The 27,885-nt window shown below is 39.7% G+C and overlaps 1 protein-coding gene across 4 annotated transcripts in view; it reads right to left on the reverse strand.

Annotated features, from left to right (window-relative positions):
* LOC143281032 (transient receptor potential cation channel subfamily M member-like 2) overlaps nucleotides 1–27,885 on the reverse strand; it is an 84,148-nt gene that overhangs the window by 10,985 nt on the left and 45,278 nt on the right. For all 4 annotated transcript variants that reach the window (XM_076585931.1, XM_076585930.1, XM_076585934.1 and 1 more), the window contains 12 exons: nucleotides 27,455–27,567; nucleotides 25,527–25,627; nucleotides 22,675–22,879; nucleotides 20,443–20,465; nucleotides 18,853–18,943; nucleotides 17,511–17,639; nucleotides 16,628–16,749; nucleotides 13,437–13,584; nucleotides 9,257–9,437; nucleotides 7,727–7,883; nucleotides 6,259–6,515; nucleotides 3,673–3,855 (listed from right to left, as the gene is read on the reverse strand). In XM_076585931.1, coding sequence (XP_076442046.1) covers nucleotides 3,673–3,855; nucleotides 6,259–6,515; nucleotides 7,727–7,883; nucleotides 9,257–9,437; nucleotides 13,437–13,584; nucleotides 16,628–16,749; nucleotides 17,511–17,639; nucleotides 18,853–18,943; nucleotides 20,443–20,465; nucleotides 22,675–22,879; nucleotides 25,527–25,627; nucleotides 27,455–27,567 — 1,710 coding nt within the window. The remainder of the gene's footprint in view (nucleotides 1–3,672; nucleotides 3,856–6,258; nucleotides 6,516–7,726; nucleotides 7,884–9,256; nucleotides 9,438–13,436; nucleotides 13,585–16,627; nucleotides 16,750–17,510; nucleotides 17,640–18,852; nucleotides 18,944–20,442; nucleotides 20,466–22,674; nucleotides 22,880–25,526; nucleotides 25,628–27,454; nucleotides 27,568–27,885) is intronic.

The following is a 27,885-nucleotide window of genomic DNA, read 5'->3' on the forward strand; positions in this document are numbered from 1 at the left end:
GATCAACAAAGATATCACTTTCTGATGATAACCAGAATCACTTTAGTTGATCAACAACGTTATCACTTTCTGATGATAACCAGAATCACTTTAGTTGATCAACAACGATATCACTTTCTAATGATAACCAGAATCACTTTAGTTGATCAACAACGATATCACTTTCTGATGATAACCAGAATCACTTCAGCTGATCAACAATGATATCACTTTCTGATGATAACCAGAATCACTTTAGTTGATCAACAAAGATATCACTTTCTGATGATAACCAGAATCACTTTAGTTGATGAACAACAATATCACTTTCTGATGATAACCAGAATCACTTTAGTTGATCAACAACGATATCACTTCCGGATGATAACCAGAATCTCTTTAGTTGATCAACAACGATATCACTTTCAGATGATAACCAGAATCACTTTAGTTGATCAACAACGTTATCACTTTCTGATGATAACCAGAATCACTTTAGTTGATCAACAACGTTATCACTCACTTTTTGATGATAACCAGAATCAACAATGATATTACTTTCAGATGATAACCAGAATCACTTTAGTTGATCAACAATGATATCACTTTCAGATGATAACTAGAATCACTTTAGTTGATCAACAACAATATCATTTCCGGATGATAACTAGAATCACTTTAGTTGATCAATAACGTTATCACTTTCTGATGATAACCAGAATCACTTTAGTTGATCAACAACGATATCACTTTCTGATGATAACCAGAATCACTTTAGTTGATCAACAACAATATCACTTTCGTTTTCTTGTACATTTTCATAGTTGCTATTATTTGTATTTGTATTTCTTTTTATCACCACAGATTTCTCTGTGTGAAATTCGGACTGCTCTCCCCAGGGAGAGCGCGTCGCTACACTACAGCGCCATATATTTTTTTGCATTTTTTCCTGCGTGCAGTTATATTTGTTTTTCCTATCCAAGTGGATTTTTCTACAGAATTTTGCCAGGAACAACCCTTTTGTTGCCGTGAGTTCTTTTACATGCGCTAAGTGCATACTGCACACGGGACCTCGCTTTATCGTCTCATCCGAATGACTAGCATCCAGACCACCACGTGTGTGCGTGTGTTTGCATATTTGCATATGATGGGGAAGAGTCATGGCTGGTTACATGTGTTTGGTGTTTCAGTTTCCATGGAGTGTGTGCAATGTTCCTGTCAAATTTTTGTGTGAATTATCTAGGGGTTACAACAATTTCCAGTGTTTTCAGCATTGGCAAAATAAAATATCTTTGTCTCTTAACCTTCAGACCAATAACAAAAATGATATAATTTGTTAACACATTTAAAACTGTACATCCAGAAATGCGCAGTTTTTTCACTCAGACCTGACTCCTGAATTTTATCGGTTGTATGCCCCCTATCTGTGTTTAAAAACTAAACTCTGACCACCACTTGGTGCTACATCTCATGTCAAACTCAATATTTTAAACATACTTGATCATAACGAACACATATGATCTCACATAATAGCCACAACAACAGACTTCAGTCTTACCACTGTTTGATTCAACATTGTTAATGTTCACCATTCTGCCATACTGAAGCGAAATCACAAGTGACGATGAGTTTTAAATGAACATGACTGAGACTTGCCTTTTGGAAGGAAAAAAGGGCAGTAGAATCAATAAAATCAGACCAACAATATTAGCATTCGTGAAGGAAATACAGTACAACTACCGCACTGAAAAATATGTCCAGAATGGAAATGAGCTATAACAAATTTGAACAGAAGTGGTTCCCATACATGGGAATAATAAACGATTTAAATGATTAGTCTAGTATGGTACATCGGAATATATAAGAATGGTTAAAGAAACTAGTTTTTTGCTGCCAGTATCATTGCTGTCTTATTTCTACTTTTTTGTATTTTAATTTTGTATACAACACTGCCAACCACATATACAGACATACTGGCGACAGGCGAATTTCTGCAACACCATGTGCTAAATCTCAATTGCCATTTATGTATCTGTGTTGAATTGAAATATCAAATGCTTTGGTGCCATCATGCCAACATTCAAGTGTTGGGGGGGGGGGGTGGGGGTGGGGGAGGGCTGTATGCATGTTTGTGTCTGGCCGTTTGCTACTCTGTGTATGTAAGAGAGAAGGAGAATAACATAATGATGGGACAGATGGCTAGCTTAGAATATCCACAATATTATGTAACAGATTTTGACTTTTTGATAATACTGTTGTTGTTTTTTTTCTTCATGATTATGTTTGTACATTCTAGGAACCTGTATTAAACTGGATTATTCTCGGTGTTCCCTCAGTGTCTCAGAAGGAAATTATGTTGCTAGTTTTGTGGTATATTGACAGAGGGATTATACGTTAAAGAGTATGTGTGTGTGTGTGGCTCACTCTGTGTGTGTTTGTTGGGATAGGGGAGATGCAAAAACAAAAAAAACAAAAAAACCTTGCAGTTGGATGAATGATATAACTTCAGTGAAGCGAGGGTCAGTGTTTATGTGTTTTCCTTGAAGCAGATTCCACGGTGTAATGCTTAATTGTTTTTGTTGGAATCAAACAATGTATTTTGTTATATTGTTTACCCAAATGTGAAATGTGATTACATGTTTCTTGACAAATATAGCCTTCTCTGCAAGGGGGGGAAAAAAAAAAGGAAAAAAGGGCAGTGGTTGAAATGGGATCTCCCAAGTCAATAGATGTACAGCCAGCCAACTCCCTTTGTGTGTTTATGGATGTAAAAAGATCAAATGTGCACATTAATGATTCCGTAATCCATGTCAGCATTTGGTGGGTCATGGAAACAAGAACATACCCAGCTTGCACAACCCTGAAAAAAAGAGTATGGCTGCCTACCAATGATCATGATGCACGTAACAACCAACTCGTACATGAGTGAACGTGGGACTTGCAACTTGCGCATGCAGAAGAACTACAGGTCAGCATTTTGGATCTTCTGACCTTTATCAGAGAACTCCTCACTTCAGAAGACCCACCTGAAGAGAAAGAGGCATCAGCAAAGAAAGGGCAAGAGAAGGGAGATGAGATAAAGAGAGAGAGAGAGAAAAAAAACAACAACAACAAACAAACAAACAACAAGAGAGCCAAGGCCTTCAAGACTCACTTGTGATAAATTAAGTCCCCTAGCATTAATTACAGAGTAATTTCCCTTTTTTACTATCTGCACCAAAACGTTTGCAAAATGAATAAAAATTCCATGCTTAGCAAAAGAAGTTCCTGTTTGAACAAAAAATGATAATAATGACTGCTCTTGTTGTTGGGTCAGAATATCAGATCAAAGTGCCAAGTTTAGAGAATACAAAAAATATAAATATAACAGTAAATGCAGTTTTCATATATTTGGCTTCATTATTTATTTTTTTGTGCCCATCCCAGAGGTGCAATATTGTTTTAAACAAGATGACTGGAAAGAACTGAATTTTTCCTATTTTTATGCCAAATTTGGTGTCAACTGACAAAGTATTTGCAGAGAAAATGTCAATGTTAAAATTTACCACGGACACACAGACAGACAACCGAACACCGGGTTAAAACATAGACTCACTTTGTTTACACAAGTGAGTCAAAACCCCCCCCAAAAAACCCCAAGGACAGGAAAGGAGGAGAACTATGGCACAATGGAAAAATAGACTGACAACCTACCGGCAGGTGGAGAGCTTCCAATGTGCTGGTCATTATCATTTATGATCTCCACCACCTTCACAGTGTACTGTCTCAGCTGATCGTTCTCCGCCTCTTGCTGACCAGTCCCTGCCAGGGTAAGTCTGTTGGTCCAGGTGATGTCCACGGACTGTCTGTCAGCTGATCTCCAGGCTTTTAGGGAACCTAAATGTCAAATGGTATCATGTCACAAGTTTTACTGATGGCAGGATGGACTGCTTGTGATGCACAGAACCAAGGCAAAGATTCAGAAACAACCCACTGCCTCCACATGACGATTTACATTTTCTTCATCTGTATAGCAGGGCAAGGCAGGAAGTTTATTTCATACATCCCCTGGGGGAATTGAATTGCAGCATAATAACAACAACAATAATAATAATGATGATATTATTATTATATTATTATTATTATTATTAACAACACTACTACTACTACTACTACTACTATACTATCATTACTTATGTGATGATGTAAGTAACTGGGTGGTAATATGGGTTTGAGGGGTGGGAGTATGTTTGGACTTAATTTGGAGGAATGTGGGTAACTCAAAATAGATAATAGGATGTGAGGAAATAAAACATTAGCAGAATAATATGATCCACACACAAGCCAAAAACATATAGTAGCCAGTCACAAAGACTTTATCTATTGTTTCATTTACAATAGTTATCTTGTAAATGCCTGATCTGCTATCATCCACACATCATAATAGTGGGATTGTGGTTTAACCAACAAGCATTCATATATATATATATATATATATATCAAATTGCATCTTTTATGTGCACAATACAAACAGAAAGAGTGATGTCCAAAAAAAAAAAAAAAAAAAAAAAAAAAAAAAAGCCCACTAAAGCAGTTTCAGTTTCAGTAGCTCAAGGAGGCGTCACTGCGTCTGGACAAATCCATATATGCTACACCACATCTGCCAAGCAGATGCCTGACCAGCAGCGTAACCCAACGCGCTTAGTCAGGCCTTGAGGAAAAAAAAAAAAAGAAAAAAAAGGGTGAATAAATAATAGATAAATACATAAAAAAATAACTACTACCACTACTAATAATATGTATAAGGCACAAAAACGTGATGAAGTCAACTATAAGCGTAAATAAATAAATAAATAAATAATAATTATAATATAAAAAAAGTAATAATAATAATATTAATAATAAATAAATAAAAAAGACAACAATGATGATAAATAAGCAAATAAATGTAAAACATGGAGACAAACATTCTCACATACACCCACATATGCATAACAGATATGCACCAAACATGCAGTTTCACCATCAGATATGAAAGCACAGTCAAATACACATAAACGTACATGAACCCCAACACACACACACATTACCCTGCACCTCCTCTACCCCCATCCTCCACACACTCATTTCTAGGCTAAGTATCGCAGCTTCCACGGCACACACACACACACACACACACACACACAGATGAACACTTACTTGCACAAGTACACACACATTCGCTCATATCCCCCACTAAAGCAAACACACAAATGAACATCAACAAGTAAATTTTTCCTTTGATGTGAAATTTTGTCAAAATCTTGTCATATCACTCTTCAGTTCAGCTGATGAAAGTTGTGATTAAGATTTTAGCTGCTCATTCATTTCACAGACGAACAGCTTCATTTACATCAAATCTCTTGAACAGCTCAGCTGAAGACTCATGCGAGTCCTCAAAAGTGCCAATGCAACGTCTGTTCAGTGAAACCACCTTGGTGGGCACCTCTGATTACTTTAATTCCATTTGTATCTGAATTGACAATAATGATTCAAATCTCATCCATGCCATTAGTAGTGGACATATCAATAGTATGAATAGTACAAAATTTATCCAGCTCAAAATGAAATGACAGTCTCATCAGTTCAGAAGAACATTTTAAACCCACTCAAGACCACACAACACAATTGCTTCATGGAGGGAAATACCCCTAATGTAATGTTGTCTTTCACCATTCTATATAATAAATGCAATAAAATCCCTGTCCGTAAGAAATATACCACTATTCAAAGGCAATACTGAATTATGAATAAGATGTAACAATGCTGACTTGTCCATTCTATTTTCCAACTGTTCATGGAACAAAAAAACAAAACAAAAAACAACAAACAAAAAAACGAAAAAACAAACAAACCGATACACAAAGAAAAGATGAAAACAGGCAAAAGAAATGACAAAGAAAAACTAAACACAAAGACTCCTCATGAACTTTGCACACACACACACACACACACACATCACTATGCACAATGAAAGAAAACAAAATACAGTCACGTTTCTAGCAAGGTAAGAGCAAATACACATACTCTGGGTAAAGAAAAGAGAAAAAAATGTGGAAATGAACAGTAAAAAAAAAAAGAAAAAAAAAAAAAAAAAAAGAAAAAAAGAAAAGAAAAAAAAGAAGGCACAAACAAACAGGGAGGAACAGATGGGCAAAACACACACACACACACACACAGAGTGGTAAGTATCTTTTTTTTTTTTTTTTTTTGGTACACAATCATGGAAAAGAGAAAGAAAAGAAAGATTATGTTTCATACCCTTGGAAAGCAATGGCATATCTTCTTCTTCTCCTCTGTGACTTCGACAATTCCTTCCCTGCCTTTTGCAGCAGCAACACCGCCGGCAGACGCAGCCTTTGACCCAAAGGCAGCATCTCCCGACAAGGGAGAGCACGAAGTGAAGGATGTTCAAAGGGGGAGGGAGAACAGTGCGACTGTAGTACTCCATGATGATCTGGCACTGCTGCCAGGACTGGTGCTGGCGAGCATCCTCATGCACTTTGTTAAACGTCACTCTGTGTCAAAAAAAAAAAAAAAAAAAAAAAAAAGCAACTTAAATATAATCAAATATAAAAATATATTTAATTATAATAATAATATTTTATTTTTATATAGCCTTATAATACAAGCATAAGCAAGCTCTAAGCGCTTTACAATCAAGTACCTAAAGTGAAAACAAAGAAAGCATATAAAAAGTAGTAGAAACATAAAACAGAATCATTAATGTTATAAAAACACAGTGCATAAAACTCACAAAGTAACATGCTATCAATACTACAATTGTTACACTCCAACACTCACACTCACACACACGCACAGACACACACATGATTAAACGTCTGAGATGACAGCAATTTTCACTTAAAATACATATCTATGTATCGTTCACTCAAACACTGCCCGAGCATGCTTACTGTGCCTATATATACTTAAATTAATTAGAATCTCAGGGTTTATTCTAATCCTTTGAAAGCTTGACTCCGACACTAAACAAGGTTGTGTCATTTTAGTCCATTATCACATATAATGCTGTATATTTTAATCATATATATGAATGCTTGTTGGTTAAACCACAATCCCACTAATAAGATGTGCAGATGGTAACAGGTCAGGCATTTACAAGATATCTACTGTAAATAAAACAATAGAAAACCCTTTGTGACTGGCTTCTATATGTTTTTGACCTGTGTGTGGATCTTATCATCCTGTTAATGTTTTATTTCCTCTAATCCTATTATCTATCTTAATTTATCCACATTCTTCCAAATTAAGTCCACACATACCCCCACCCCTCAAAAGCCCCATTACCACCCGGCTGCTTATGTCATTACATTATTAATATTATCACTGTTATTAATATCATCATTATTATTGTTATCATTATTATTAGCTGCTAACAACGATGGGCACTTATAATGTGGATTCCTGCTTTTCAGAGGGGCCCAGAGCACTAACAATCAAAATCAGTAAATGAAAAAAAATGGTTACAAAAATTAAAAAGACAGGGCGCAATAATCAGACATATAATCAAGTCAAATGAAATATGTTAGTGACATAAAGAGCACACACACACACACACACACACACACACACACACACACACACTGATAAGGCTAATTTATCTTAACTGACACTTTCACATAATATAATGTATAATACAAAAACATGACAATAAAGCAAAAAACAAAGGTGAACAGACCACATCACAGTGCAACAAGCCCCCTACCCAAAGCGAGCAATCAGGAGGTTGAGCAGCAACACATTGGTGATCATGACGTGAATACCCAGCAGAACAGGCACTAAGTAAGTGCCCGACTTTGTAGGGCAGTGCGGCTCATCGTAACCGTAGTGCTTGGATCTGTTTCCTGAGCAAGAGTCCATTTCTGAAATAGGACGACCACATCTTGTAGAATGACGTTGTGTGAGCGTAAAAGATGAAAGTGGTGAATCACACTCATCAACATTTGACTGTCATCTTAGGAACAGTGATTCACTTTGTGCACTTGGCATTACAGAAGTATTAGTGGCTTGCAAAAGTCCTGTTTTATTTGTGAAGTAAAAGGCCTGAATGTTACTTGTAGAAAAAGAAAAAAGAACAAAAAAAAAAGAGTCCATTTCTGGAAAACGAAAAAAAGTCCCATCATTCTAAAATTTGTTCTTTGATAAGATAACAATATAAAAAGAAGCAGAAGGCAGTTTATGTCTGTTTCACTGAGCATAACAGACTACACACACACACACACACACACACACACATATATATATATATATATATATATATATATATATATATATATATATATATATATATAATGATCTAACAACCCAAAGAAAGAAAAAAATTGAAAACACCAAGAACACACAGAGGAAAATCAGGATGATGAACTCTTCACAGTCATTCGTCAGTACCTGTAACAAACTTTAAACACCAGTCTTATTTTTATGCTCTCCAAAGTTAGGTTCTTGTTATAAAAAAAATAAAAAAAATAAAAAAAAGAGCACAAAATGGTGTTTTGTGTTTCACAGTATTTCACAGCCCCGTGAAAAGAAAACAGACACTGCTCATCAGATTTCAGAACAAGCAGAGAACACCACTGAGTGCAGGGTTCTGAACTTGCAAATTACAAGTACAATAAAATACTGATTTTGAATGGCCTACTTCAAAGACAAGAGCTGTATTTACTCATCTCCTGCTGCATAGACTCTGAGATGGGGTTGATTGCAATGCTCACTTTCAAAAGATGAAAATGTCCTTTTAATGCTCTACTACATTATTTCAAATATATTTCCTGAACCCCTGTAATAAAACCAGAATGTCACTGGTTTAGCAACTTCAGCATATTTTTGCTTTGTCTGTGGTCTACACCAAGCCGATGAAAAGTGGGTGAGAAATTACTGCAACCGTCTACAGGAGACTGAGCTCTTTCTGTTTTACTTGACAGTCAACAAACATCTTCATGTCTTCGCCTGTTTATGCAAGCAGAAGATCAAATATGCACAATAAAAATCCTGTAATCCGTGTCAGCGTTTGGTGGGTTATAGAAACAAGAACATATCCAGTATGCACACCCACGAAAACGGTGTATGGCAGGGTAAAAACGGTCATACATGTAAAAGCCCACTCGTGTATATACGAGTAAACGTGGGAGTTGCAGCCCATGAACAAAGAAGAAGATCTTCATGTCATTTTTCTTTCTTTTCTTTTCTTTTTTTAGTTCTGCCACTCCACAATCAGCTCGCTCAGTATCTGTCCTACCTCTGATCTCAATTTCTTCCAGGTTCAGCTCCCCAAACACCTGCCAGTAGGCTTTACGAGGCAGCTGAAAGAGGCGATCTACAGTGAAGTTGCTCCTGGGGTACAGAAGCGACTCTGACGCCACGGCGTAGGCCAGCACAAAGATGAGGAGGATGATCATGAAGTTGATGGTGTCCTTCACCTGTGTGACAGACAGTGCTGTGACAGTATTCCTTCACCTGTGTGACAGACAGTGCTGTGACAGTATTCCTTCACCTGTGTGACAGACAGTGCTGTGACAGTATTCCTTCACCTGTGTGACAGACAGTGCTGTGACAGTATTCCTTCACCTGTGTGACAGACAATGCTGTGACAGTATTCCTTCACCTGTGTGACAGACAGACAGTGCTGTGACAGTATTCCTTCACCTGTGTGACAGACAGTGCTGTGACAGTATTCCTTCACCTGTGTGACAGACAGACAGTGCTGTGACAGTATTCCTTCACCTGTGTGACAGACAGTGCTGTGACAGTATTCCTTCACCTGTGTGACAGACAGTGCTGTGATAGTATTCCTTCACCTGTGTGACAGACAGTGCTGTGACAATATTCCTTCACCTGTGTGACAGACAGTGCTGTGACAATATTCCTTCACCTGTGTGACAGACAGACAGTGCTGCGACAGTATTCCTTCACCTGTGTGACAGACAATGCTGTGATAGTATTCCTTTACACATGTGTGACAGACAAACAGTGCTGTGACAGTATTCCTTCACCTGTGTGACAGACAGTGCTGTGACAGTATTCCTTCACCTGTGTGACAGACAGTGCTGTGACAATATTCCTTCACCTGTGTGACAGATAGTGCTGTGACAGTATTCCTTCACCTGTGTGACAGACAGTGCTGTGACAGTATTCCTTCACCTGTGTGACAGACAGTGCTGCGACAATATTCCTTCACCTATGTGACAGACAGTGCTGTGACAATATTCCTTCACCTGTGTGACAGACAGTGGTGTGACAATATTCCTTCACCTGTGTGACAGACAGACAGTGCTGTGACAGTATTCCTTTAAACATGTGTGACAGACAGTGCTGTGACCTTCACCTGTGTGACAGACAGTGCTGTGACAGTATTCCTTCACCTGTGTGACAGACAGTGCTGTGACAGTATTCCTTCACCTGTGTGACAGACAGTGCTGTGACAGTATTCCTTCACCTGTATGACAGACAGTGGTGTGACAATATTCCTTCACCTGTGTGACAGACAGACAGTGCTGTGACAGTATTCCTTCACCTGTGTGACAGACAATGCTGTGATAGTATTCCTTTAAACATGTGTGACAGACAAACAGTGCTGTGACAGTATTCCTTCACCTGTGTGACAGACAGTGCTGTGACAGTATTCCTTCACCTGTGTGACAGACAGTGCTGTGACAATATTCCTTCACCTGTGTGACAGACAGTGCTGTGATAGTATTCCTTCACCTGTGTGACAGACAGTGGTGTGACAGTATTCCTTCACCTGTGTGACAGACAAACAGTGCTGTGACAGTATTCCTTCACCTGTGTGACAGACAGTGCTGTGACAGTATTCCTTCACCTGTGTGACAGACAGTGGTGTGACAATATTCCTTCACCTGTGTGACAGACAGTGCTGTGACCTTCACCTGTGTGACAGACAGTGCTGTGATAGTATTCCTTCAACTGTGTGACAGACAGTGCTGTGACAGTATTCCTTCACCTGTGTGACAGACAGTGGTGTGACAATATTCCTTCACCTGTGTGACAGACAGACAGTGCTGTGACAGTATTCCTTCACCTGTGTGACAGACAATGCTGTGATAGTATTCCTTTAAACATGTGTGACAGACAAACAGTGCTGTGACAGTATTCCTTCACCTGTGTGACAGACAGTGGTGTGACAATATTCCTTCACCTATGTGACAGACAGTGCTGTGACAATATTCCTTCACCTGTGTGACAGACAGTGCTGTGACAGTATTCCTTCACCTGTGTGACAGACAGTGCTGTGACAGTATTCCTTCACCTGTGTGACAGACAGTGGTGTGACAATATTCCTTCACCTGTGTGACAGACAGTGCTGTGACCTTCACCTGTGTGACAGACAGTGCTGTGATAGTATTCCTTCAACTGTGTGACAGACAGTGCTGTGACAGTATTCCTTCACCTGTGTGACAGACAGTGGTGTGACAATATTCCTTCACCTGTGTGACAGACAGACAGTGCTGTGACAGTATTCCTTCACCTGTGTGACAGACAATGCTGTGATAGTATTCCTTTAAACATGTGTGACAGACAAACAGTGCTGTGACAGTATTCCTTCACCTGTGTGACAGACAGTGGTGTGACAGTATTCCTTCACCTGTGTGACAGACAGTGCTGTGACAGTATTCCTTCACCTGTGTGACAGACAGTGCTGTGACAGTATTCCTTCACCTGTGTGACAGACAGACAGTGCTGTGACAGTATTCCTTCACCTGTGTGACAGACAGTGCTGTGACAGTATTCCTTCACCTGTGTGACAGACAGTGCTGTGACAATATTCCTTCACCTGTGTGACAGACAGTGCTGTGACAGTATTCCTTCACCTGTGTGACAGACAGACAGTGCTGTGACAGTATTCCTTCACCTGTGTGACAGACAGTGCTGTGACAATATTCCTTCACCTGTAGGACAGACAGTGCTGTGATAGTATTCCTTCACCTGTGTGACAGACAGTGCTGTGACAGTATTCCTTCACCTGTGTGACAGACAGACCATGCTGTGACAGTATTCCTTCACCTGTGTGACAGACAGTGCTGTGACAGTATTCCTTCACCTGTGTGACAGACAGTGCTGTTACAATACCTCTACAGGTGACCTCAGGTCAATGCCACTCAGAGCTAATGGAGCAGAGAGGCTCAATAATCATACCATGCAAACTTCAGTACCTGATGAGGTGAAGTACACATATCATGCGTTAAGCGTTCAACAATTATCATGATCAAAATGCGTTGTGACTGGACTTTGGCCGACACCTTCATGTCAAAGCAGTGAGCTTTAATAATGTATAAAACATAAACTTCTATATCTGATGTGTTGAACAAACAATTTTACAAGTAACAACAACAACAACAACAAAAAAAGACAAAAAAAGACAACAGCAACAACCTCTAAACAAAAATATCCAACTTTGTTCCTCCCAAAAAGATACAAAATAATGGATTAAGAAAACAGTAAAAAAAGAAAAAAAGAAAAAAAAGAACAAACTTCATAAAAATACAAACATGTATGTATCACACATACATCAGCCTGTAAAGCCTAACTGATGATAAATGTTGACTTGGGGCAGCTGTCTCAGTAACAGATTTCCTGTGTTTATTCCAGTGACCTTTTATAAAAGCTTCAGTATGCTGTTAACATGTTAATGTGTTGCATGCCATGTACAAACTGAACCTGAAGAAATATCAAGAAATATCAATGTAAACAAACAGTACCTGATGAGGTGAAGTACACATATCATGCGTTAAGCGTTCAACAATTATCATGATCAAAATGCGTTGTGACTGGACTTTGGCCGACACCTTCATGTCAAAGCAGTGAGCTTTAATAATGTATAAAACATAAACTTCTATATCTGATGTGTTGAACAAACAATTTTACAAGTAACAACAACAACAACAACAACACAAAAAGACAGCAGCAACAACCTCTAAACAAAAATATCCAACTTTGTTCCTCCCAAAAAGATACAAAATAATGGATTAAGAAAACAGTAAAAAAAAAAGAAAAAAAAAAAAGAACAAACTTCATAAAAATACAAACATGTATGTATCACACATACATCAGCCTGTAAAGCCTAACTGATGATAAATGTTGACTTGGGGCAGCTGTCTCAGTAACAGATTTCCTGTGTTTATTCCAGTGACCTTTTATAAAAGCTTCAGTATGCTGTTAACATGTTAATGTGTTGCATGCCATGTACAAACTGAACCTGAAGAAATATCAAGAAATATCAATGTAAACAATAACTGTTGCAAGAAAAAGAAGTTCACTGTTACGGTGTGGAAGAAAATATGTTCTGTATCAAATCAGTACCCTAAAGATGTGATAACAATGGTCTACATGAAAAACAGAACCTTCATCTGAAGCAGAACGAATGATACAGAGCGAGTCACGGCCCATCCAAAAGCACTCACCATCTTGTAAACCATGACCAGCATCAGACCCAACTCCTTGAAAATCATCAACATCTGGAAGGTCCTCATAAAGAAGAAAAAGATGTCCAAGCTCAACAGAAAGCGGCCCCACACTTCAGACTGTACAAGTGACGCAATCATGCCAAACCTGAAAACGAAGAATGAGAACCAAGAGTTTGAAACATGGCAGTACTCCTGTCAGCATACTTATTTACAGAGAATGAGATAAATTTCTTACAGATCTTTTTTTAGAAAAAACAAACAAACAACAAACAAACAAATAGGAGGAAAAGCCCTCATGAACAAAGGAGAGAAGGGAAAGAAATGAAAGGAAAAGAAAAGAAAATTAAATCAAAAGAAGAAAAATATCCAAGAAAGAAAGAAAGAAAGAAAAGAGTGTCATCGACCTGTCAGTGATTCCTTCAGATTAAACCTAGAGCATCAAGACAGGTATCATACAAATGGCAATGTCACCTCTCGACCTGCCTCTTTAAAGGAAACTGAAGACTGCTTCAGGCTTCGTACGGTCCCCAGCTTCATCAAGACAAATGTCACACAGAGCTGACACATCAGATTTACAATGTGAACATTTTGTGAGCCTATAATGGCTGTCATCCACAAACTTCTGTTATTGTTTCTGGTGTCTATGACTGTTCCCATGTTCCAAACTGCATTGTAATTTTGCCATGCTATTTTTTTCTCTGGTGTTACATACACATTTCAGTTTGGTTCGAACATGGCATTGGATATGCAGTCAGCTGCTGCATGATGACAGGGGCGTGAGCAACCAGCTTTCCTTTGGTCACCAGGTCTAGACCCTTCTATCATGCGGACAGCAGTGCTGTCCCAGAAACACAGCATTATCACCAAGGACGTCCCTTATTATCACAGTAGTTGACCTGAAGCCAAGGACATCATTCATGATCCCTGTAGTTGACCTGTAGCCAAGGACATCCTTCATGATCCCTGTAGTTGACCCGTAGCCAAGGACATCCTTCATGATCCCTGTAGCTGGCCGTAGCCAAGGACATCCTTCATGATCCTTACAGCTGACCTGTAGCCAAGGACATCCTTCATGATCCTTACAGCTGACATGTAGCCAAGGACATCCTTCATGATCCTTACAGCTGACCTGTAACCAAGGACTACTTCATGATCCTTACAGCTGACCTGTAGCCAAGGACATCCTTCATGATCCTTACAGCTGACCTGTAGCCAAGGACATCCTTCATGATCCATACAGCTGACCTGTAGCCAAGGACATCCTTCATGATCCTTACAGCTGACCTGTAACCAAGGACTACTTCATGATCCTTACAGCTGACCTGTAGCCAAGGACATCCTTCATGATCCATACAGCTGACCTGTAGCCAAGGACATCCTTCATAATCCTTACAGCTGACCTGTAACCAAGGACTACTTCAAGATCCTTACAGCTGACCTGTAGCCAAGGACATCCTTCATGATCCATACAGCTGATCTGTAGCCAAGGACATCCTTCATGATCCATACAGCTGATCTGTAGCCAAGGACATCCTTCATGATCTCTGTAGCTGACCTGTAGCCAAGGACATCCTTCATGATCCTTACAGCTGACCTGTAGCCAAGGACATCCTTCATGATCTTTACAGCTGACCTGTAGCCAAGGACATCCTTCATGATCCATACAGCTGACTTGTAGCCAAGGACATCCTTCATGATCTCTGTAGCTGACCTGTAGCTGAAGACATCCTTTATGATCCATACAGCTGACCTGTAGCCAAGGACATCCTTCATGATCTCTGTAGCTGACCTGTAGCTGAAGACATCCTTTATGATCCATACAGCTGACCTGTAGCCAAGGACATCCTTCATGATCCATACAGCTGACCTGTAGCCAAGGACATCCTTCATGATCCCTGTAGCTGACCTGTAGCTGAAGACATCCTTTATGATCCATACAGCTGACCTGTAGCCAAGGACATCCTTCATGATCCATACAGCTGACCTGTAGCCAAGGACATCCTTCATAATCCTTACAGCTGACCTGTAGCCAAGGACATCCTTCATGATCCATACAGCTGACCTGTAGCCAAGGACATCCTTCATGATCCATACAGCTGACCTGTAGCCAAGGACATCCTTCATGATCCATACAGCGGACCTGTAGCCAAGGACATCCTTCATAATCCTTACAGCTGACCTGTAGCCAAGGACATTCTTCATGATCCATACAGCTGACCTGTAGCCAAGGACATCCTTCACAATCCATACAGCTGACCTGTAGCTAAGGACATCCTTCATGATCCATACAGCTGACCTGTAGCTAAGGACATCCTTCATGATCCATACAGCTGACCTGTAGCTAAGGACATCCTTCATGATCCATATAGCTGACCTGCAGCTAAGGACATCCTTCATGATCCATACAGCTGATCTGTAGCCAAGGACTACTTCATTATCCTTACAGCTGACCTGTAGCCAAGAACATCCTTCATGATCCATAAACCTGACCTTTAAGACCACTGAGTCTTCAACTTGAATTGAACATGTCAGGCTTGAGACTTCATTACGAGGCCTGTTCCCTGTCAGGACTTGTTGCCTAACTCATGCATATAATGCACATCTACAAAAAAGGAAAAGGAATGGAATGAATTAAGACTTTTAAAAAATGGATTGCCCTTTGCTCACTTACTGGATGAAGAAGGGACAAAGACCATAACGTGAAACAACACAAGAAAGCAACATATTTTGACTCCAGGAACTTCCACAGGCAAAACAAAAAAAATATGCCAACAAAAATGAATAGATACAGATGCTCATGGGCATGTGTGTTGAACGGCTTCTTGAAATTTGTGTCAGTAATACTGAAACGTTACAAGAAAACTGAAACTGACTGAGAAGTTTGCAAGGAAACTTTTTTTTTTTTTTTTTTTTTTCAAATTCCAGCTTTTTGCAACAACAACAATAATAAAAGCAATCCATCAGTTTGAAAGAAAGAGGAAATGATCCAACACCTTGCAGGAATCACACCTGGGTACAGCCACATACATGCTCTCTCTCTCTCTCTCTCTCTCATACACGCACACACCATGTGTGACATAGTTCCTTTAACATAAATGATTTTTCACTTTCATTTTTCAATCCATCTAAATTCATGATTTACAAAGTCATAGTCCTGAAAAACGGAAGAAAAAAAAAAGGCTTTTCACCAGAAAAGCAAGATGGTGGCGATATCAATCCAGTTCCAGCCTTGTCGTAGGTAGGTCAAGATGTGTGTGATGCAAGACATTTTCAGGCTTCTGTCCCTCAGAACAGCATGCTTGCTCACCAACTGGACAACAAAGAAAGAAAGGACAAGGAAAATGAGTCAGTATCATTGACAGGGTTAGGCTGTCCCAAGCTTTTCCTCTTCTCATCAGACCTTCCCAGGGAAGTACAAGGACTCATTTCATGCATCAGAAACTGCTGTTTCGCAACCAATACTCCTGTAACTAGGTAATGTCTGATAGATGCTGGACAGGCTGAAACACTTAGTTTGACTTTCTTGAAATCTTGTAGACAGTAAAACTTCACCAACAGTTTTTTGCTTTTTTTTTTTTTTTGCTTTTGACTTCATTTCACAAAATAACAAACGTGCAAATGGTTGTCAACCACACCACAAAGAAACATAACACGTTGGCAAGATGGCAGACACAGAGCCTGAGGTGGACAGAATAAGCTGAAGATATATTCACATTTTGTCTCATTCATTTATTCTTCTTTTTTTTTTTGGTAAGTCATCATCAATTAAAAAATGAAGTCAACATTCCTTTTCTGTCAAACAGGTTGGTGTCCACAGACCAGAATTTCCTGAGAAATTAGCTATGTTAACATTTACCACAGACACACAAAGACAGCCAAGCAGGCAGTCACACAGAAGTATTATCATACAGACTCTCTTTGTTTACACACAAACAACAACAACAAACAAACAAAAAAAACCAACCCACCCACCCCCTACCCCGTGAAAAAAAAAACAAACCCAGCAAAAAACAACAAAGCAATCACCACCAACAAAACAGAGATAAGCCAAAAGAACGTCTCTGCCTGCACCTGTCTGATCTCTTCCACTGTGATGGCAGTAACACAGACAATGAGAACGATGAAGACCCAGGTCAAGCCCTGTCCCTCGTCAAACAGCAGTCTGTAGCTGAACAGTCCCAGGAACAGCAACTGCATGATCTGCCAGACACCAATCAACATGCACTGCATCATAAACACTTCACAGTCGGGCTGGAGTCCAGCTGGTCAACAGCATTGACAACCACAGACCATGTTACACAACCTGAGTCCATGGTACTGCAAAGTATCCACATGCTCAGACACTACTACCTGTGTCGTTGGCATTGCACAGTATCCACATGCTCTTAAACTACCTGTGTCACTGGTATTGCACGGTATCCACATGCTCTTAAACTACCCGTGTCATTGGCAATGCACAGTATCCACATGCTGTTAAACTACCTGTGTCACTGGCATTGCACGGTATCCACATGATCTTAAACTACCTGTGTCACTGGCATTGCACAGTATCCACATGCTCTTAAACTACCTGTGTCATTGGCATTGCACAGTATCCACATCCTCTTAAACTACCTGTGTCGTTGGCATTGCACAGTATCCACATGTTCTTAAACTACCTGTGTCATTGGCATTGGACAGTATCCATAAGTTCTTAAACTACCTGTGTCATTGGCATTGGACAGTATCCATAAGTTCTTAAACTACCGGTGTCATTGCCTCCTGTCCAGGCGTCAACTTACTTTCTTCATTCCCCCCCCCCCAACCCCCCCAATAATTAATGTTGATCTAATCGTATGTCTTTTGACGTGTATGTATTATACTGTCTAAAATGATTTTGATGATTATCCCACACACAGAATCCACACACTTACATCAGACAACTCCAAACACATGTATAATGTTAAAATATTCACTGAAATTATCCATGAAAACCGAATATTCAGATAAAGAACTTAGTGTATTTGGAAGAATACTAATTTGAATACATTTAGAAACAATTTATTAATTGAAAACTGACATGTTATATATAAAAAGAACAAAAAAGAAAAGAAAAAAAACTCCAAATAAACAAACAAACAAAAAAAAAACCTGAAAGAAAACAGAAGGGAAAAAAAAGGTTTTGGTTTTTTTGGCCAATGAAGAAGGCGTATGAAAGCACCAAAAAAAAAAAAAAAAGAGAAAAAAAATGAAAGAAAAAACGCGTTCTGGCGCTCCATGACCTGCATGCAACTGAGGCCACAAAAGAAAAAAAAAAATCACAAAAAACAGTGAGACAGACATCAAGAAAAACGAAAAGGGGGTGGTGGGGAGTGCTGGGATGGGGGCTGGAGGTGGGATGGATGAAGTGCAACGACATGAAGTGGTGACTCACAAAGTTGAAAGCATACAGGAATCTGGGTGAACAGCTCCATTGGACTGTACAGGCAGTGGATGAAGCGTTGGTGTCTACCAGTTGACAGGGGCTGAAAAGATACTGCATGTGTAATATCATGCAGAAGGGCAAATGAAGCCTAGACGAAGAGATTCTGTGACAGCAATCTTTATTCCTCCACAAAGGGCTCTGCCAGAGTTGTTCCACTCAGCTTCTTGTCTGTATACAAAACACTACAAACACATGCATCATACCACAACTCCCTCTTTCTTGGCATGGGGGTATAACTCATTTCCATCTAGACACATGATTAACTATGCCAATTCAAAGCAGATCATGCACCATTTGTGATGAGACTAAATGAACTTCTTTTGAGCGAGTCTGTTCACTTCTCTCCCTTTTTGCCTTGATGAGTCAACTGAGATGTTACATTACGGTATATTTTGAAACTTTCTTTGATAAAATCATCTTTCACAGTAAAAAGAAGGTATAAAACAAACAAAACATTATACACACATTACAGTGGGAAATTTAAGTATCCATAATCATCAATATTATCATCATCATCAAACTGGGCACTTGTACTAAGTACAACCATGACTAGATCAGCAGTTGCTGTCTATTAGCAACTCCTCTTTGACGTTATCAAAACTGCATTTGTCAGCCAATTTGTGGAGATATTGCATGAATGAGCTAACCATTTCTATGACTGCCTGTAAGCGTTTGTTGAGTTTCGCTCTTTCTACAATAATGTTGGTTTTTTTTTCCTCACTTTGAAACAGTGATTGAATGCTTGCAGCAGGTCTTTGAATTCTACTGTGGCCTCATTCACTTGTGACGTGGCCATAATGTTGTCAGCAACCATTCTCCCATGGGTCTAGGAAGGTGCTTACCTGCTTACACCATGGTCTGCTTACCAGACAAGAGGCTGTCCAGTACCTTTCGAAGCACTTGCACAATTCTAACCAGTTCTCTGGTGTCAACTGAGATGTTTTGGGAGTGGGCAGGCAGTTTACAGGACTTTGCTGTGGGACAGCAGGCAGTTTACAGGGCTTTGCTGTGGGAGGGCAGGCTAATTCACAGGGCTTTGCTGTGGGAGGGCAGGCTAATTCACAGGGCTTTGCTGTGGGAGGGCAGGCAATTCACAGGGCTTTGCTGTGAGAGGGCAGGCAGTTCACTGGGCTTTGCTGTGAGAGGGCAGGCAGTTCACAGGGCTTTGCTGTGGGAGGGCAGGCAGTTCACTGGGCTTTGCTGTGGGAGGGCAGGCAGTTCACTGGGCTTTGCTGTGAGAGGGCAGGCAGTTCACTCCCTTTGCCAATGTATTTGAGGAGTCCACACGGGACAAAACTGCAGTCAAATCAGGCATAACAAACAGCTGTCCCCCTCAGAGAGAATTTAAATGACCCCCATTTGATGGGTTCAGCCCCTCCCTCCCACCTGTCCTCTCTGACTTTAACGTAAGTTGTTTTCTAATGATGGAAAGAGGTGTTCACCTGCACTCAATTCTCCCCACTATGTTATTGTTATATATAGTCGTGCATCATCTTGACACCCAAGATAGCTACAGAAGTGCCAACTAATTGCTCTTACCTTCGGGGCATCTCAGGATCGCTCTGCAAATTACAAACAAATATTCCTGTGTCAAGTCCTCATACACACATACACACAAATTTACAGGGGAAGAAATCTCTAGAAGCTTCTGGGAAAGTTTCTCTTCCTAGATTCTGCAAAGATTTTGTTTTCCTTTCTGTAGAAGACAAAGAAAAAAGATCTGCACTTCTTTTACCACCACAATATCAAACTTTCTACACATTATTGTTCAAAACCATAAACTTTGTCAACTGCACCAAGACAGGTTTATTACACAGAGTCACATCATTTACACATTTTGAGCCCAAAATGAAAAAGCAAAGAAAAACAGCATGAGAAAAAAGAAGAAATAAACACTGTCAAAAAGAAAAGGAAAAATATTAACTAAAACCACTAAACACATGCAACAATATCAAATATATAGGAATAAATACAGAAAAAAAAGAAATAACTGATTAAAAGAATAAACACATACAAACAGAAAGTGGGGAAGAAAACCAATAATTATATGAATGAATAAAGTAACAATTTTTGTTGCAGTAATATACTGGTCACTTTCAATGTCACCAACAAGTCATGATATTTCTGCGAGTGATTTCTCTTTTTGTTTTTTATCAAAGAAATAAAGATAACTTGCTGACACCTCACCTTACCATACAGCATCATGATCTTTACCCTTGATCTTTCAAGTTTGATCACTTAATACTTTCACCCTGGCCTGTCATCTGTATCCTATTTACACAGCACATAATCAAATGATTTTTCTCTAAGTGCTTTACAATACAATAGTTCCAATAAACATGGTAGACACAACCATCGCCGCACGTTCTTCAGCCATTCTGAAGAATAAGATTTTTCAGGATTTTCAGCAGATGACAGTGTTGTGTGAATGTGAGTGTGTGCCAAGCTTGAGTGTGTTCTGCCGGACCAGCCATGGATGATGCCAGTCTCATCTCTCATGATCTGGACTCCAGGAGCCAGTTGCACTGCTTGGACGGAAGAGACTAGTATGGTCATAAGCCGCTACGAACTGTGTGTAGTATGGAACTGACCAATGGTGTAGTTTGGTCAACGTAGGCATTTAGTCACATGTAACAGTCAAAAAGTTAGAACCAAGCAACTGGCACCAGGAATGTTGATCTTTACCACTTTTGATTTTTTTTCTTTTACTTTTTTTTTTTTATTCATGCGCCTTATGATGTGCTGTGCCTTACTGCTATTGTTAATATCTGACTTCCTTACAAATGTGCCTTATAATATGAAGCGCCTTGTAGTCTGTAAAACACAGTCGTAATAACAATAATGATAATCATCATCATCTTATCATAATAATAATAATAACATTAATGATAATAAGAATAAAATGAATAATCACAGCAACAGTAACTTAATTCAAACATCGACCCTCCATGCAACAAGACATTCCCAACGGTGCTGCACTATACAAAAACACCACGCAAAACATGCATTCACACACAGTAACGACAACATCTGTTAAGGATAACCTCACAAACACATCAAAAGAAACGCCAACAGCAATCCGTGCATGGACACACAAAGGCATCATGCACAACCAAAAAACAGCCAGACTACATACCAAACATCACAACACTTAGATGATGCAATCTCACATCACAAAACCCCAAACCAGACCACAAGACCAAAAGCCAGTCTCAACACCCAAAACCAGACCACACACATCAGTTGAAGGCAGTTTTAGACAGATGTCTCAAGGTTGATTTCGTACTGGAAATCATATGGCAAGGAGTTCCACTCGATAGGGGCAGTGGATGCGAAGGATCTTTGATTGAAGGACCGAGTCCTAACAGAGGAAGTCGAGTTCAGAGGATAAGACTGAAGATGAAGGTAGTTGTCTTGTACTTGAAATGCAAAACAATAAGATCAGAAATACAGGTGAAGAACCAGAGAAGGCCTTCACACAATGTGTTGACAGTTTACACCCAGCATGCATACCCTCCAAAACAGAGTATGGCTACATGGATGTCAGGGTAAAAACACTCATACACGTTAAACCCCACTCGTTTGTAAAAGTGTATGTGTGAGTTGTTGCCACTGAAAGAAGAAGTGTAAGAAGACAAGGACTTCATACACTGGGACCTCTCCTGTATGACATATCAACCTGCATTCTTGGGGGGGTTGGGGGAGTCGGAGGGACGGGGGGTGAGGGGGAACCCAAATAATAAAAAAACCCCAAAAAACCTCAACACTTACCAAAGGGTCTCCCTTCCAGATGAGTGTCATGATGTTTGTGCAGGCAGTTTGAGCCATGAACTCTTTGTTCTCAGTCATGATGGCCAGTTGCAGCACAGAGTTATTGCCCCACCATGAACAGGGTTTGGTCAGTAGCAGCTCTGTTTTTGTTTCATCCATTTTGTGACAGCTCCCTAGCGTCTGAATGGCTAAATCCTGGAACTGCCTGAAATTTCGCCATCAATACAGTCTTGTGATTGCTGTTTAACCCTTTTATTTCCGGAAATATTTGTGATTTTTTGCAAAATAATCATTAACCTCTAACAAAAATTACAAAAATCAAAATTATGCTAAAAAAAGTATGTAAAAGTATATGTTTTCCTGGAGGAAAATGAATGGAGAATATAACTATCATAACTTCAATGTTGACAGAATGAGCTACTCCCGATGAGGAGGAGATAATTTGGAGTTTTAGAAAAAATACACAAAATATTTTGAAAAAAGAAGACATTGAGTTTGTTTATTTTATGGGTGGAAATGGTGCTAAAACATCAGCAAATGTATTGGACACAACAACCAAATACCAAGTGCATCGGTGTTGTTTTCCTCTACTATCATGTTGTTTTAAACATAAACACTATACATCAATACAGTCTTACATCCACCCACACACACATCCACCCACCCACCCACAAACACTATCACACACCATTACAACATTAAAGCTTACTGCAAACAATATTTCAGCTTGAAGCTTTCATCTGGAGGGTTGTGCAGGAAATCAAACAAAATTCTAGCCACCTCTTCTGTACTGTGCCTCCTGGCAGCCATGCTGACATCCTCAACAGCTTTTTGCTTTACAAAACACACACACACACACACAAATCACATCGAAGTTGAGCTAAAACTTGCTGAGATATTGCTTCCAACACATATTAAGGCAGTCGCCATTTGCAGTTAAGTAAACATACTCAAATGAGTGGCTGGACTGTTGATAATGCAGTCACCCCTAAACCACGGATGTGGAAGGCTTAAACCTTCTGGCAGGCCCCAGCTGGTTAATACAGCGGCTGCTGCTAGTATGTGTTACTTTTCATGACACCATACCTGGTGACATGCCTACAGACTTGAAAGACCACTTTCAAACGCACAAAGTGGTGCTTAAACAAGAGAAAAAGATCCGTCATCACACAGACCAAAGGTGGCAGCATTCTAGTCATCTGGCACAGAAGTGTGTGTGTGGCACAGAAGGGTAGTTTCCTCATTGACCCCCTCAGACTGTATCGTGTATACATATGCAGCGCTGGCCTTCTTCTCAGCAGCTGCGTTAAGGCCACGCTGTTGCCAAAGTGCTCAGGAAGAAGGGGGACACATCCTTCTCTCCACCATTCTGGTGCTTTGCAGGTGATTGATTGCTTAAGTGTATGTCTCCCCCCCCCGCGACCCCCCCCGAACCCCACTCTCCACTCCCCCCCATAGAAATGTGCAATTTTATTTATTTTTCCTATTGAAGTGGATTTTTCTACAGAATTTCGCCAGGGCCAACCCTTTTGTTGCCGTGGGTTCTTTTATGAGCGCTAAATGCATGCTGCACACGGGATCTTGGTTTATCGTCTCATCCAAATGACTAGTGTCAAGATGACCACTCAAGGTCTAGTGGAGGAGGAGAAAATATCGGCGGCTGAGCCATGATTCAAACCAGCGTGCTCAGGTTCTCTCGCTGTCAGTCAGAATCATTTCGCCTTTTATGTCTAAAAAGATCGGAAGGTGATCAGTTAATTTTTCTGATTTTTCTGTTTTTCAGCACCATAAATTTATCAGCAACTCAGATACTGCTCTTTTTCCATGTCCTAAAGGCAAACTGCAGTCATGTTCACTTTAAATTTAGTATCATATGCGACTTGGTTTCAATTCGATACGATGGTAAACATGAACCATGATGGATCGAACAATGTTAAGGCTGAAGTATGCAAGTGTTACTGTTCAGTGTGTGATCTCGAGTGCTTATTGTGATGAACAATGCTGTCAAATATCCAGTTTGTTGTGACAGGTGGCATCAAATAGCAGTCAGAATTAAGTTTCAGACACAGATTCAGCACATACAACTGATAAGGTGCAGCGCTCAGATTTGAGTCAAAAGCGTTGTTCACATCAGTACTAAAACATGGACCGAATTTAAAAGCAGGACTGAAATGTTTAATGTCCGTTAACTGAGGAATACTTGTTTAATGTTACTGGTGTTTGTATCGCTTCTAAGCTTGTTTTCAATGAAATGCATAGGCACTGACATCAGAATCAGAATACCTTCATTATCTCATAGACAGCAACATGACTTGCCTTTTTCACAAGTCAGCCACAAACATATCACAAGTCAGGCACACACATGCGTGCGTGTGCGCGTGTGCGCACGCACAAAACGATACATGCACACGCACGGACACACACGCAACACACACACAGTTGTTACACTCTGAATCATAATGTAATAGTATCTTACCAACATGTTTTTCTTTTTACATTATAACTGATGTGTGCATGGTGATAAGTGAAGGGTGTGTCAGTTTTTTTTTGTTTTTTGTTTTTTTTCTCTTTGATTTTTGCTGACGGGCATTTTATTTTAAGTGAGCCTAAAGAAAATTTTATGTTTTTGGTTGAAGCAGATAATAAAGTATTTTGAATTGAACTGAATATCCGGCCAACAGACTGTTCCCTGCAGACAGCAGAACTATAGACTGTGAACAATTTTTTCAGGCTTTTTCATCCCAGCTGCAAACTGCAGAGAAAGAATTTACTGCACACAAACATAGGAATACACAAACAGGCAAAACTGCTCACCTGTGCATACATAATAATTATATATGTTCCTCCCTCACCTGACATTTTCTTTCATCTGCCATTTGATGTCTGGGTCTCTGCTTTTCTTTGCCCTTTGCTTGAACACCCTCCAGGCTACAAGTGCTGCGGCTATCTTGTCCTGGAAAAAAAAAAAAAGCCACTATCAAGAGCTGTGGCTATCTTGTCCTGAAAAAAAAAAGAAGTCACATTTCCCTTTTCTAAAAACTGTTTTTGTTTTAAAAAATCTTTTATTCACATTTGTGCAAGTTCAGGTGAAAAGTCAACTAACAGTCAGTGGAATGATGATGTGTGCTGCTGTCTCTGATTTGCCCCGTCTTTGCACAGTACATCAGGAAGCTTCAGTTTCAGTTTCAGTAGCTCAAGGAGGCATCACTGCGTTCGGACAAATCCATATACGCTACACCACATCTGCCAAGCAGATGCCTGACCAGCAGCGTAACCCAACGCGCTTAGTCAGGCCTTGAGGGAAAAAAAAAAAAATATATATATATATATGACAAGCTTACATATTTAAATAAATAAATAAATAAATCAGGAAGCATCGCGGCAAAATCAAATGACCATTGGACCTCTTTGATCTAGTGTTCACCAGTGATCAGTGATCATGCAAGGCGTTGTTGTGTCCGTGGGGAAAGGCACTTTACTCCAATCTTTCTCACTCCGTTTCAGTTTCAGTTTCAGTATCTCATGGAGGCGTCACTGCGTCTGGACAAATCCATATACGCTACACCACATCTGCCAAGCAGATGCCTGACCAGCAGCGTAACCTAACGCGCTTAGACAAGCTTTGAGAGAGAAGAAAAAAGAACTACTACTACTAACAATAATATGTATAAGGCGCAAAAACTTGATAAAGTCAACTATAAGCGTACAAAAAGAAAAAAAAAGGAAAGAAAAAAACTAAATAACTAACTAAATAATAATAATAATATAATTAACAAAAAATAAATTTTAAATTAAAAAAAAAAAAAAAAAAAAAAAAGACAACAATGATGACAAATCCCACCCAGGTGTGAGTGGTACCTGACTTAGTATGGAAGGTTAAAAGTGGCGGAAGGAGAGTGGAGCCAAGCCCTAGACACAGTGTATATGAATTCACAGCCTCTATGGCTGTCAAAAGGCTGTGGAACATTTACCTGTATACATGCTGGTGGTAAGATTTAAGTACCACTGGTTTTACGCTATTTTACTGCACAAAATGACATTTCTAAGGGGTTCTTCTTCCCTTTTTTTAATTTATTTATTGTTTTGGTCTTATTTTTTCTGACTTTCGTGCTTTGTCAGACTGGTGTTCACTGATTTAATGAAGAATTCCTTGACATTCTGACTGAAAGGTTATTCCAGGTGATGTTCCGGCCTCCTGATTAAGTGCAGGTGAGACATCTCACTGAAGCTGTTGTTTAGAAACAGTCAACATCAGCCCGAAAACAAAAGATGTATACCTGAATCAAAACATTTAACAACTGTACAATCTCCATAAATCACCATGATCAGAATATGTTTCACCAAGTCTTGACCAAAAATAAGCAGAATATAAAGAACTACGTAAATCTAGCAGGTAGAATTTCTTGACAACTTTGATCGGAAGCACAAATGCATACACACACACACACAGAATCAACAGACCAAAGCAAGCAGTAACAATCACACACACACACACACACAGACATGCACATGCACACACACACACGCTTACACACACACACACACACACAGAGAATCAACAGACTAAAGCAAGCAGTAAAATGAGACACACACACACACACACACACACACACACAGAGACATGCACACACACACACACACACACTTACACACAGAGTATAAACATACTACAGGAAGCTGTAAGAGGCACACATACGCACACACACACACACACACACGATCAGAACAGACGTTAATTTAACAAAAAGAACACTCACACAGAATCGAACCCCCAACTCACTTCACATCTTTCCCAGAAGATGATGGCCATTTCCATGAGGCGGTCATGCAAGGCCCACAGAAACAGCTCCTGTATCGGGTGGAGACACGTCCTCTGCACCACCAGCTCTGACACTGTTCAACACACACACACACACACAAACACAAACACACACACCAAAATTTTGAAAAAAAACCATACTGCTTTTATGCAGAAAAGAAGTTAATGCCTATCACATACTTGTCGAGTGTCCGAGAACTAAACAACTGGTCTTTCAAAAAATGTACTGACCAAGTTTCCACTGAATACGTATTTGTCCTTAAAAGATATTTTCAATAATTATTTGATACTCCAACAAATCACAGAATATTTGAATCAAAGTCCAGTCGGTATTACCTTTATCTGATTATGTTTTTGTTATAATGATTATGCTTAATCCTGTCACAGGAATG

The sequence above is a fragment of the Babylonia areolata genome, chromosome 4, assembly GCF_041734735.1.
Source record: "Babylonia areolata isolate BAREFJ2019XMU chromosome 4, ASM4173473v1, whole genome shotgun sequence".
Taxonomy (NCBI): Eukaryota; Metazoa; Mollusca; class Gastropoda; order Neogastropoda; family Buccinidae; genus Babylonia; species Babylonia areolata.